Source organism: Haliotis rufescens, unplaced genomic scaffold (assembly GCF_023055435.1).
Source record: "Haliotis rufescens isolate VD_foot unplaced genomic scaffold, xgHalRufe1.0.p SCAF_10, whole genome shotgun sequence".
Lineage (NCBI taxonomy): Eukaryota > Metazoa > Mollusca > Gastropoda > Lepetellida > Haliotidae > Haliotis > Haliotis rufescens.
This window is the reverse complement of record NW_025963780.1, coordinates 598,483-613,246: the sequence shown is the minus strand read 5'-3', so window position 1 is coordinate 613,246 and position 14,764 is coordinate 598,483. Positions and strand designations below refer to the sequence as shown.

General features: G+C 39.4%; 1 protein-coding gene across 2 annotated transcripts in view; it reads right to left on the bottom strand.

Annotated features, from left to right (window-relative positions):
- LOC124112076 (parathyroid hormone/parathyroid hormone-related peptide receptor-like) overlaps nucleotides 1-14,764 on the bottom strand; it is a 201,280-nt gene that overhangs the window by 31,498 nt on the left and 155,018 nt on the right. For both annotated transcript variants that reach the window (XM_048386243.1, XM_048386246.1), the window contains exons 2-4: nucleotides 11,349-11,433; nucleotides 3,710-3,844; nucleotides 53-174 (exon numbers count right to left, since the gene is read on the bottom strand). In XM_048386243.1, coding sequence (XP_048242200.1) covers nucleotides 53-174; nucleotides 3,710-3,844; nucleotides 11,349-11,433 — 342 coding nt within the window. The remainder of the gene's footprint in view (nucleotides 1-52; nucleotides 175-3,709; nucleotides 3,845-11,348; nucleotides 11,434-14,764) is intronic.

The following is a 14,764-nucleotide window of genomic DNA, read 5'->3' as shown; positions in this document are numbered from 1 at the left end:
ATGGCAACCAATACTATCAACAATGGTACTAGGTATTATACAGTTGTATTACCATACTTCCCATCAGGTCGATGTCTCTGGTTGGACTGCACTGTGAGAAGTTGGTCCATGTCTTGTTGATGCTTGGGTTGAACCACCACGTCCCGTTCTCGGTACATCTTCTCTCGGCATGGTCTGAAATCATTATTTATCTGAATAATTTATTTTATTTAATTTTGTTGCTTTCATTATTAGAACATGTTTCAAATAACGGCAGAGAATAACAAGTTTCGATCATCCACCGAAACAGATGTTATTAAGCGCAAGTCAAATAGCATTGAGTGAGTGAGTTGGGTTTAACGCTGCTTTTAACAATGTTCCAGTTTTATCACGGCGTGTCAGCTTAATGTGGGAGGAAAGCCCCAAGTGATGCAGGTCTCAGACGTTTACCACTTCGGTGAAACCCACGAGTACGGGTATAGTGCTGACAAACCTAGAAACATAAGCGGGGCGAACCGGGATTCGAACCCACAACCATAGGTAACTGGCGTGCCCAAGGGACGCAACTCTGCACAGTGAATCGCGGCGCCTTAGACGACTGGGCCACCCGTGCACATGTTATGGTGAAGTGAAATGGGGTTTAACATCGCGCCCATAGGGACGTGCATGCACGTGTGTGTGTGTGTGTGTGTATGTGTGTGTGTGTGTGTGTGTGTGTGTGTGTGTGTGTGTGTGTGTGTGTGTGTGTGTGTGTGTGTGTGTGTGTGGTTGCTTGTACTATTCCTGACTGATGCCGATTTATAGTACTTGCAGACTGAGACACCATGCCGGATTTTAACATGAATACCCCACACAGTATACTGACTCCGCGCCGATCAGCCCTTGTTTTAGCCCCTTAATGCCGAGCGCCAGACAGGGTGACAACAAGTTCCATCTTTTAACGTCTTTCGGTATGACGCGGCCGGGAATCGAACCCCGGACCTTCCGCTCTCCGGGCGGACGCTCCACCACCAGAACATGATATGAATGGATCACTGAAAATCAGTGATCACACTGGGTATTCGCGGAAAGCTGAGCATGACCTTCCTTACCCGTATTCCAAATGAAATATCTTGCTTACAAAAATATTCTTTGACTGTATTTTATAGAAATGCTTCTTAATCTGCTGGTTATTTATATTTGTTTAATTCTGCTGAGCAGGAATGCGTGAATAATTCTTGTACGGTATTTTCATATGTCAGTCTCATTTGTGTATAATCAATATATTGGTAGACGGTTTGACAGAGTTTATAGCACTTATTAAAAACAGCCTTTTTCGGCGATATTACAAAGTGATTTGTTTCATTTTTCGTTGAAGGAAAAAAAATCGGGCTTGGATAAGACATGTTTTGAAAATAATAGCAACTGTTTGAAGAAGCGATATAACAACAACCCTTTCCATAAGAAATATCTGCTAAAACCAGAGTTCGTTGAAGATTATGACTGTACATTGAATCCCTACCAAATAGTGATGGTACCAGGTGTTCGTGAAAAGTCATCTTCCCGAGGCAAGGGAGTTAACTGACTTTAAAAGTCCAGTTTCCACCCTTGCAGAACTAGGCTGGAAATACTGGGCACGATCGTAGCGCCACCAGTGGCTATTACCAGTTATGTCCCTTTTAAGCCTCTCCTATGGACCAGTCAGATTTCACCTCTCTCATCACTTGCGTTTGCTTCACACAAAATGGTGGCGCCGAGTCAGGACGATCTGATCGATAATCAAGATCTATATTGTGATAAAACGGGTCTTACATCGCGAAAAGCATCAAATCACGTGAGCACCTTGATTAAAAACATGAAAAGATTTGAAAAATATCTGCTGACAACGAGTTAGCGGTGCACATGCTTTGCAAATCCTGCAATCGACCGAAATCTGCAGGACAGTTTACGAACCGGATTTCGATTTCGGTGCGCGATTTTGATTGGACTATGCATAGACTCGTTAGTCCAGTCAAAATGTAACTCCATAATACAAGCCTAGTTCGGCAAGGGTGGAAACTGGACTTTTATAGTCAGTTAACTCTCTTGCCTCGGGAAGATGTGAAAAGGGGGTGGCGGAGGGGGTATATTTTGCCAGAAAATACTGTAAAATATAATTATAATTCAAACTCCAACTTGATAAATTGTTGTAAGATGCACGATGATTTCGAATCATAATTGCAATTAAAAAATATGCGATTCTACATCTGTAGCTGAAAAAATATCCAATTTTCATACAAAACCTTTGTCCACTTCCCCACAGATTATCAAATAGTCGGGCCCATAACGCATGTCGATTTAACGCCTTTTGGAACAAGTATTTCAGTTAGATCACTGAGCAACAGCTTGACGTGGGATGAAAGGTTCACTCGAACCTGGATTGGAAGTCAAAGGTTTCTTGCGTGCCCAAGGGATGGAACTCTGCACAGTCAATTGCTGCGCCTTAGACGACAGGGCCACGCGTGCCCTCAGGGTCAGTGAGAACGAGAGTTGAACAAAATCTGCCTGGCACTCGGCATTAAGCGTGTAATACATGGAGTCAGTATTCTCAGTGGGGTATCCATGTTAAACTGTGGTATGATAATTTATCTCTGTGGGCTAGCAGTATAAAACCGGCACCAGTCAGGACTTGGATTAGTACAACCACAGACAGACACACACGCGCACGCACGCACGCACGCACGCACGCACGCACATACACATGATTTCATCACCTATATCCTTTGCGAAATTCAGATTAAGTTGTATACGGGTTCCATCTATTAATTTCAGTTATGTGTTTTTCCTTCCTATTCCATAACGTGTTCTTCATCAATCTAGCAACCTTTGCAAACGCCCTCAAGTGTTAATCCAAGAGAAGCCAAGATGTCGTGCCCCAAGAAGAGCGATGGAGGAATAGATTGATGGAGGGGGCTCCATTGCGATGTCCACTTCCTCTGTCACGACGAGTTAGACAGATGAACATCCTCAGATGTAAAAAATGGATGACGTTGTAATCGACCACGTGGAGGAAAGGGGAAATGAAAGCAATTGCTGTTTTCGTATAAACGTACGTTAACAAGGATCATACAATCGAAAAACGCGTTTCCCGAGTGTAAAAAAAATATCTTATTTTTTACAAAGAGTTTTCTCTTCTCAATTGAACTTTGTGTGTCTCGTAATATGATAAACCTCTTGTAGAATGGAGACATTTGACTTGAAACGAGCACGAAGTAAATTAAAAGTGGATGTGACGAAGGCTATAGCCGTTTAGGGAAATCCTGAAAAGGAAATTGTTGCTCCCTCCATGGCACGAAAGGGGGGTGGTCGTGCTGACTGACCAATGCCACGATCCTGATCCTGACATGTCTTAGACAACTGGCCAACCGCTACCCCTTCTGTAAAATAATGCATCAAAAACCCTTTCCACATTCATAAGAAATCTCTAAGAATCTGTCATATTAAAGAAAGCCAACGAGCGATATCCATAGGCTTGAAGACCTGAAGTAACATGTGACCTAATAACGTCACATTTTTGCACATAGATCCCTGTGATATAACTATCAGTTGGGACTCATATGTAGAAACAAAACAGTGACGCTTCAAACAGGACGAATAAATGGGATTAAAAATCAGTGTTACTGCTCGTCGCCATAACTACTGACATTACGAACTGATTGTCACATTGAATTTAGATATACCGGTATTAAGTGAAGGAGGCGTTGGTACTTACGGTCAGTGTCGAAGCCGCTGATGTAGTTGGGACATCGTTGGAGCACAGCCTGCCCTGCAGGGGCTTTGTCCCAGCAGAGGACTTCGTCCCAAGTTGGGGGGCACCACTGGCCGCCATGTGTTTCGTAGTTCCAATCTGGTTTCATAAGACATATTGACATAAGCTGAGAGGCAAAAGAAAGTACCGCATTCGACGTTATACGCGCCCCGCTCTAATAAGCGCCCACGGCGATATTTGGCTCGTCTACAATCGCAATTAGCACCCCTTCCGATTGGTCAATGTACAAAAGACTTATTTATTCGCGTATAATACGCACTCGTGTGTTATATGCACCCTTAATAATGGGCATTTAAATTCTGGAAAAATATATCTTTCGTATATAAACATTTCAGGCTGTCAGCATAAACCACGAAATTTATCTTTCAACTCTGTTTTTTTTCACCAAAATAATATTCTAATAAGAGCCCCTATTTCTAATTTTGAGAGCCCCCTTGGCGCTTATTACATCGAATACGGTATATCGAGTTTTCTTTTTGAGGCAATTCAAACCTGAAAGAACTGTTCTTAAATTTGACTATGACTTTTTAACGTTCACTCAATCCCGCAATAGTTTGTTAAAAGAAATTTAGGGCTGGGTATTTTTGTATAAAGGTAGATTGGTTAAAAAAAGACAGGGGTAAAACAAAACCCCTACCATGTTGGAAATTTATTGAATTTCAAAGATAAGATATCAAAGAAAATCATACAAATCAGAAGTTGTGCATCATGCGAAATTATTTTTGGGATATAATATCGTGAACTTAAGACATTTTCAATTGAAAATCAAACATAAGATAAAATCATGAGTAGTATACTTTAGTTTTTTTTCCCAAACTTTTATTCATAACCGTTTCCCGTGTTGCATTCATGGAGAAACGGGTATGTATCTCGAATGCAGTGAAACCTCCTTAACTCGTAATTCTAGAGATAATATAACACATGTCGAGATACCTGGAGTTCGAGATAAAGGTTTTCCGATCATGACAAATGCCGACAAGGATTGTGCAAAGACCATTATATTTTCTCCCATGAAGGAGCTCGGAGTATCGGTCTTCATTGTAGATAAAAACGCCATTTCGTGTAACGATGCGTGTGCGTGTTTGTGTGTGTCTGCAATACGACTAGATAATTCAGTTACCAATCATAATTCATTAGACGTTCAAAATATTATTTCAAAAGACTAATATGCATTCTATCAAGTATGAACATATGTGTGTTTCGAATGACGTGTTCCTGCTAGAAGTAAGGATAAAAAAAGCAAAAAAAAATTCGAACGGTCTATATTGCAAAAAGGGAAAGTTATTTAAAGTGAAGGATGTATGGTCCTCGAGCACTGTGAACAGACTGAACCATGTTGCTATTTATGTTATAATGACATCACATTTTTTACGCAAGAAATTACAGGATTGCACCTTAGAGCACTGCACGGAAGCCAATTGGACAGGGAAACCTTTACAGCCGACACCAACAGCCTGGAGATAAAACTGTAATGTCATCATAATTGTCGATGAAGTTTACACGGGATGAGGAAGGGTAAAAGCCAAACTTAAGCCTCATTCTGCATCATCTTACTGCCATGTTGACAGCAGCCAATCAACCAGCCGCCCCCCTGGTTCAGTGGGTGGAGTACATCCCGGAAAGCGGAAAGACGGTGGTTCGATCCCGGGCCGCGCCAGACCAAAAGACGTTAAAAGATGGTATTTGTTGTTACCATGCTCGTCAATAAGCCACACGTAGGAACACTATTCCCCAAATTTGCATTCATTACGCAGGTCATGAAATAAATTGGCATTCAAGAATCTATGACAGAGGTGTAAATATATGGTCATCGTGTTCTAATGTTTTCTAATGTGCGCAATAATATTAAATACTTTTCATATGATGCAGATTCCATTACCCTTAATATCGTGTATGACACATTTTCGATTTAGCCTCTGTTTCATACGCTCCTGAATGTTCGGTCATAGGATCATGAAAGATTCCATAAAACACCAGGGACACCAGAAAAGGGCTTGACACAATGCACCCATGTCGGGAATCGACCCCGGGTCTTCGGCGTAACGAGCAAACACTTTAACCACTAGGCTACCCGGCCGCCCCTTTGCCCCGAGAATATCGACCTGCTTTACAACTCTGTGTGAAAGTCTCATCACGCATCACATGTAAATTTTCATTACACCTAAAGAGCCGTTCAACGGCGACAGATCTTGTGTGGATAAAGTTATAAAGATAAAGTGGAGTTGTGACAAGCACGAATATATATATATATATATATCTCAGTTATATTTATAAAGATGTTTCAGATAAGAGATGGGAAAAGTCACATACAAACCTCATATCCCTAAAGCATTCAAATGGACAGCGGGGCTATAAATATATACCCAGTTATATTTACAAATGTTTCAGATAAGGGATGAGAAAAGTCACATGCAAACCTCACACCCAAAAACATTCAAATGGACAGCGGGTTTTTTAATATATATCCAGTTATATTTATAAAGATGTTTCAGATAAAGGATGGGAAACGTCACATACAAACCTCATACAAAATACAAAATACCCAAAAACATTCAAATGGACAGCGGGTTTTTAAATATATATCCAGTTATATTTATAAAAATGTTTCAGATAAAGGATAGGAAACGTCACCTACAAACCTCATACCCCAAAAGCATTCAAATGGACAGCAGGTTTTTAAATATATATCCAGCTATATTTATAAAGATGTTTCAGATAAAGGATGGGAAACGTCACATACAAACCTCATACAAAATACAAAATACCCAAAAACATTCAAATGGACAGCGGGTTTTTAAATATATATCCAGTCATATTTACAAATGTTTCACATAAGGGATGGGAATCGTCACATACAAACCTTTTACAAAATACAAAATACCAAAAAACATTCAAATGGACAGCGGGTTTTTAATATATATCCAGTTATTTTTATAAAGATGTTTCAGATAAAGGATGGGAAACGTCACATACAAACCTCATACCCCAAAAACATTCAAATGGACAGCGGGCTTTTAAATGTATATCCAGCTATATTTATAAAGATGTTTCAGATAAAGGATGGGAAACGTCACATACAAACCTCATACAAAATACAAAATACCCAAAAACATTCAAATGGACAGCGGGTTTTTAAATATATATCCAGTCATATTTACAAATGTTTCACATAAGGGATGGGAATCGTCACATACAAACCTTTTACAAAATACAAAATACCAAAAAACATTCAAATGGACAGCGGGTTTTTAATATATATCCAGTTTTTTTTATAAAGATGTTTCAGATAAAGGATGGGAAACGTCACATACAAACCTCATACCCCAAAAACATTCAAATGGACAGCGGGCTTTTAAATGTATATCCAGCTATATTTATAAAGATGTTTCAGATAAAGGATGGGAAACGTCACATACAAACCTCATACCCCAAAAACATTCAAATAGACAGCGGGTTTTTAAATAATATATCCAGCTATATTTATAAAGATGTTTCAGATAAAGGATGGGAAACGTCACATACAAACCTCATATCCCAAAAGCATTCAAATGGACAGCGGGTTTTTAAATATATATCCAGTAATATTTACAAATGTTTCAGATAAGGGATGGGAATCGTCACATACAAACCTCATACAAAATACAAAATACCCAAAAACATTCAAATGGACGGCGGGTTTTTAAATATATATCCAGTAATATTTACAAATGTTTCACATAAGGGATGGGAATCGTCACATACAAACCTCATACAAAATACAAAATACCCAAAAACATTCAAATGGACAGCGGGTTTTTAAATATATATCCAGTCATATTTACAAATATTTCAGATAAGGGATGGGAATCGTCACATACAAACCTCATACAAAATACAAAATACACAAAAACATTCAAATGGACAGTGGGTTTTTAAATATATATCCAGTTTTGTTATAAAGATGTTTCAGATAAAGGATGGGAAACGTCACATACAAACCTGACACCCCAAAAGCATTCAGATGGACAGCAGGTTTTTAAATATATATCCAGTTATATTTACAAATGTTTCAGATAAGGGATGGGAAAAGTCACATACAAACCTCATAACCCAAAAACATTCAAATGGACAGCGGGTTTTTGTGCCTAAGCAAACATTTTATACAATGTGTAGCTTCATAAACTGTAAATAGAAAACATGTTTAGATAGTTTTGACTACCATACATTACTCCTTCCTATAGATTCTCTAAACATTATGAATAATGAGCAATAGTCAATACAGAAAAAGAGGGCAACTAATTGTTTGCTAGTTCATTTAGGAGTCAAGGGAAGTCAAGTCGGGGTAAGGAAGAAACAACAAAATTACAAGCCTTAACGAAACCCATCTGCCAAACAAAGGTTAGTTCGTAATAGGCCTAACAACTACATTATTTCTACAGATATTAGACAGTCACCAGCTGTGGACAGCACAGCGTGTGTTCGATTAAGGAAATACTGTCTTTGTATGCTTAGATCTTTGTTTACTGAATAAACACATTGACCAACGCTCAGTAATATAAATATGATATTGAAGCCACATGCCGCCCAAGGCTTCGGGAAAATGACCAGGCTACTCTCCATTGATTTTTGCTCAACAAATAGATGTAAATTATCAGTATATATACTGTCTCATATTGTTTTAATTTTTAATTATGCGCTCCGACAAACTATTTGTATAACGCGTGACAGATGTATTAGGACCTAATTACAGCTGCTGATGGTATACAAATGAATTCTGGTCATAACGCCTTTGTTTCTTCTACACTGTATCCATGTCATACACACTAAGAAAACATTCATTTACATGTTTATTAACAATAGTACACCTATGCCACTGAGCTATTAGTGAGAGTTTATATAGCTACGCTTAAATGTTAATATTGAAACTATTCAGGTACAATATAACATTATTGAAAAATATTATCAGTCTTACTTAAACTGTTACTAAGTGCGATATATCAAGAAAAAAATAATCAACACTCGACAAAATTGGACTTCAACCTACAGAATAATACCATACCTAACGATTGACCACACTACAAGGTAACTCCTTTTAGATGTACAAACAATACCAGTTTACAATGATTCCAATACAGAATATTACACCATATCTTACCAACTAATGATTTCTTTTCAAAAATAGGATATTTAGATAGCAGTAGTAGTTTCTGCACCAAAGACACAGATACAATCACTCACATATTCTGGGATTGCAGCAAAGTATACTATCTGGAAATTACTTGAACTATGGCTTATCGAGAAAAAAAACAAAAAAAACACGTTGAAACTACAAAGTTGATTGGTTGGTTGGTTGTTTAACGCCGCACTCAGCAATATTCCAGCTATATGACGGCGGTCTGTAAATAATTGAGTCTGGACCAGACAATCCAGTTATTGATATCATGAGCATCGATCCACGTAATTGGGATCGATGACCGTGCATCAACCAAGTCAGCGAGCCTGACCACCCAATCCTTTTAGTCGCCTTTTACGACAAGCATAGTCGCCTTTTACAGCATGCATGGGTTGCTGAGGCCCATTTCTTACCCGGATCTTCACGGGTCGAAACCACAAAGAAACAATGATCTAAATAACATTATTATTATACTTTATAAAAAGGTAATTTTCAAAAGTAAGTTTCACAAAACTATGCCACCATTCCATACTTTCCAGAATGAAGTAACACACTACTACATGATCACTAAATGTTCTTCTCAAATAGGTTGTCAGATAGATTCCTTTTATAAGTTCTTGTCTTCATGTCATGCTCTGTTTTGTTAGGCTATACACACGTTCCCACTCTAGTGCTGTTTAAGATTTACAGAGATGGATGTTAACTCATATCACCCGGAGGTTATTGTTATCAGATTTCCTGTAAAATGTGGATAAATGAAACAACAAAATATAGTTATAAAATATAAAATTGAACATAGAGTTAACTCTCTTTTTTCAGAAATATTATTAAAAGGTGATATAGATGCACGTTTGTTTCAAGGGTCTGTGGTTGACTAAAATCTTCTTTGTTATTTTGTATTCAAATGAAGACTTTCACCTGGAAGGAGTTCTCTATATTTTTCTCTGTCTCTGGACCAGACAATCCAGTGATTGACATCATGAGCATCGATCCACGCAATTGGGATACGATGACACGCATCAACCAAGTCGGTGAGCCTGACCACTCGATCCCGATAGTCGTCTCTTACGACAAGCATAGTCGCCTTTTACGGCAAGCATGGGTTGCTGAAGACCTATTCTACCCCTCAACTTCTCAGGTCGGTGATAAAAGCAAAGACCGGCGGCCTCAGTATTCTGAGCGGGACCTTCATGTTAAACAGCGGAATGGTATCTACTACATGCCAACAGTGTTTTAAAGACAAACGGAGTGATTACAAGATAGATAAAAACGAAACTTTAAGCAGGTTTTTTCTTTTATTCCAACCATCCGAAAAAATACAATCATTTTTTTTCATGAAACGGTAAGCGTTATTTTTTAGAGCGGACTGTATAAATGTATACTGCGGGCGAAAAAAAATGTCCACTTGAAAATTGGATTTGACCAAAAAACTACAAAGGTTAATTACTAGGCTGAAATAGGTTGCGTGTTGTGAGCTACTCATTGATATGATGTATGTAATATCGCCTAAAAATGCAGTGTTAAACCACACTTACTCACTCACTTACTTTTACAGGCTCGGAATGTATGTTTCACTGAGTTAACAAATCCTGTTACACTTAAAACGGTTAAAAAACAACACACCGGGCAGACAACGCAAACGAACCGAGTTACTTCCCTTTACCGAAAGCATTCGGATAAAGGTTCAACTCCAACAGCCTTCAATGCAGATTGAACCATCTGGTAGCTGTTATTGGATGATTTTGTGTAAGATTTTTTTAAATGTTTTTGAAACGTACATCCATCCAGTAATTAAAACTGACCATGTTTTTCTATATTTAGTACTGTCTTTATCAACATGATGACTTAAGCTGAATGTGACCACAGACACGTTCAAGCTAGTTACATTTTGTGCGGAACTGGTGGTGGTGTAATTAGCTTCCTGTGATCGGAAAAAGAGTTGGATGAGCTCGTCAATTTTTTGTTTTTATTGCTGCTCTGTAGGAAAACATTTGGTTGTGTGTAACAGAAACACAATATTAATGCGAGATAAACAAGTCACCTAACATGTGAGCCGATTGACATCTCATTTTGCCCGAAATCTGTACCCCGCCTGTGGGAGTGAGTGAGTGAGTGAGTGAGTGAGTGAGTGAGTTGGGTTTAACGCCATTTTTAACAGTATTCCAGTTATATCACGGCGTGTCAGCTTAATGTGGGAGGAAAGCCCGAAGTGATGCAGGTCTCCGACGTTTTCCACTTCGGTTAAACCCAAGAGCACGGGTTTGGTGCTGACAAACCTAGAAACATAATCGGGGCGAACCGGGATTCGAACCCAGCCCCGCCTGTGAGCTGGCTACATGGAACATATTTGTCGGCTACAGAACCAGTCAGGAGCTAGCAATTTAATGTAAGGAAAGATAAAAAGAGCTGTTCATACGGATAAGTACTCACCAGATGCGTTGATGCGTTTCACACATCTGAATTGTGCCTTGTGTATAAGGAATGACTGGTGATGCTTGCTCTCTATTGAAATCAGCTGAAAGGTAGAATATACATATTAATCACTTACAATGAAAACGTTTACATTTCAGGCTGTGCAGATGGTAATATACTGCCGGGCAAAAGAAAGTATACACGCAAACAATTAAAACAAAACAAAATATTACAAACGTTATCAAAACGTCACTAGGCCGAAGACCCGTGAAGATTCCGGGGTAGAATAGGTCTACAGCAACCCATACTTGCCGTAAAAGGCGACTATGCTTGTCGTAAAAGGCGACTAACGGGATCGGGTGGTCAGGCTCGCTGACTTGGTTGATACATGTCATCGATCCCAATTGCATTGATCGATGCTCATGATGTCAAACACTGGATTGTCTGGTCCAGACTCGATTATTTTACAGACCGCCGTCATATAGCTGGAATATTGCTGAGTGCGGCGTTAAGCAACAAACAAACAAACAAAACAAATACTAGGCCGAAAACAGGCGCCGAAACACTGCAAAACTAAGGTCCAAAATACAACTATGATACAAGTTTCAATACATCACCATCAAATAACCATTTCTTGATCGTGTCATTTTCAGCCACCATCAAAGATTTAATTTAATTCAATTTAATTTTGCCAGGCAGTTTACATCAGAGGAATTATGTTTGAATGTTCCGATTTCATAAAAGTGACAAGTAAACTTTTTGCATCCACTTTTGCGTGTATGGCAACCAGTTGTTAGAAGCTCGTGTATCGTCACCTATTTTCGTCACCTATATTTAAACACCTTTACTTTAAACAAATTGCCTAGTGAGTGAATGTTGTGTCGTGCCGCAGTCAAACGATATTCCAACTGTATCACACCATTTCTCAATGTAATAATAGAGTATGGACAAGGCAAACCAGTAATTGAAAGCATGAACAACGGCCCAAATCACAACCCTGACCATCCGATCACCATTGTTGCCCCTTCTTGCAATAAGCACAAGCTACTGACGACAGACCAACAGCATGTGTTAAATCTCTGATATTGCTGAAGAGGCCTGTCCAGTCTTACGAACGCTTTGTAAACACCCATTGATATCTGTTAGGTTCCTTCACCTGGCGGTTTTGGACGCACTATCGAACATGCTCTTTCTACGAGGATTTCAAAACGCGCCATGCGACTCTTGCTGAAAGACCCGTGAAGATCCGGGGTAGAATAGGTCTTCAGCAACCCATGCTTGCCATAAAAGGCAACTATGCTTGTCGTGAAAGGCGACTAACGGGATCGGGTGGTCAGGCTCGCTGACTTGGTTGATGCATGTCATCGATCCTAATTGCGTGGATCGATGCTCATGATGTCAATCACTGGATTGTCGGGTCCAGACTCGATTATTTACAGACCGCCGTCATATAGCTGGAATATTGCTGAGTGCGGCGTTAAACAACAAACCAACCAACCAACTCTTGCTGAAAAGTTGTTTCATCAAGGTTACAACATTCAAGGTCTCAGTAAAGCTTTCAAAATGTTTATTGCAGATGAAGGAAGGGTATTTCCAAATTTCAAGCCTCAGTGACAAGAATGATGTACGAAGCAAACTTTGACTTTGTTTCTATGTTTCTATGTTTTTTTCAGGTGAACAACAGACTTGCCTTTGCATGTGTTTGTAACGGGTACCACCAGTGTGGCAAGATAAGGTCGCTTTTTCGCGATATCGATTTATTAACATATGCTATTGGATATAGAATCGTACAATCGACTTTCCTTTTTGCAAAGATTTCTTGTGAATATTTAAAGGGTTTTGTCGTTTTTATTTGGATATACTGCTTTGAATTGTTCAACAGCATAAGGCGCCGTTGTCAGTGTTAATTGATTTCGTCCTGGCGTATCTTGGTCTGGCAGATGGATAAGGCGATGGCGAAAAGTCATCAGGCGTTATAAGTGTAACGAGGGAGCTACTTCATCAGTTAAAAAACCCCAACATCTTCGCTGTCACATTTAATTGGCCTCTTTCTCTGTCAGGGGCTCTATGAGTAATCACAGCTAACCCTGCTCAAAGTAGGGCTCATGGCGGGATGCACTGGCTGCGATGCCGGAGAGGAACCAAAAAATAATAATGATAATGATAATGATGCTGATGCTGACAATAATAATTGCAGCATTTTTTTAGAAAGGCGTCGGGGAGCACTTACAAAACTACAAATATACTTGCATATAACATGCGTTTGTTGGTCAAACATTAGTTTAGTTTGTGTGTGTGTGTGTGTGTGTGTGTGTGTGTGTGTGTGTGTGTGTGTGTGTGTGTGTGTGTGTGTGTGTGTGTGTGTGTTTGTGTGTGTGTGTGTGTGTGTGTCACGGTGTAGTCTCAGGTTCAATTCCACACAGGGATACAATAAGAAAAAATCCGATCGCCCCGCCGTGATATTGCTGGAATATCGCTAAAAGCACCCATTGCAAAAAAACCCAATTAACTATATATTAAGTGTAATCCTATTTAGAGTCATAAATTTCTCGTTAGAAGAGTCTTATGTCTATTTTCAATTTGTTTACATGAGAACATGGCACTTTGATGAAACGTTTTAAGTCTATGTCCGCGATAACGGTTTTGTGGGAGAACAGAAACAGACTTCTATTCATAGGGTAGAACTGAAACTAAAGGCATATACTGAAGACGCTGTGAGTTTCTGTGAGAGAATTGCGTCATTGTATAACCAGTTTAAGTTAAATAAATGTTGACATGGCTGTCGTCATGGGAACACAACTGTCGACTTGTTTCAAGAATCAGATATTTCAAACATACAGGGAAACAAGTGTTTTCAACAACTGTCAATGGTATCACGGAGCAACGCGAGATCCCACGTTACATAACACACATTCGCTTGTTTTACCAGGAGATAAAGGCGACATGATAGACGTTTCGTTCAAATCATCGGTCATAGCGTCGGCTGTGTTGATGGAATTGAGTGTTGCTGATGTAAAACATCGATAAGTCGAGTCTTTGTAACAATACATATCGATATATGTACGTGTTCGGGTTACTGGAATTCACGGTGCTATAGCCTTTGTCGACCCGTTGAGAGTCGGCGAAATTAAAAGCTAACTTCGTAAGTGCATTATTCCCGTCATTTAGTGAGGAGAACATGTTTTAGAATATTCAAATCGTTAAAAGATGGTACTTGTTGTTACCCTGTCTGGCGCTCGGCATTTAGGGGCTAAAACAAGGATTGGTCGGCTCGGAGTCAGTATACAGTGGGGCATTCATGTTAAACTGCGGCATGGTATCTCAGTGTGCGAGCACTATAAATCGGCATCAGTCGGGACTAGAACGAACAGCCGCACACACCCCCGTGCATGCACGTCACTATATAAGTGCAATAATCTTGGACGCGACGTTAA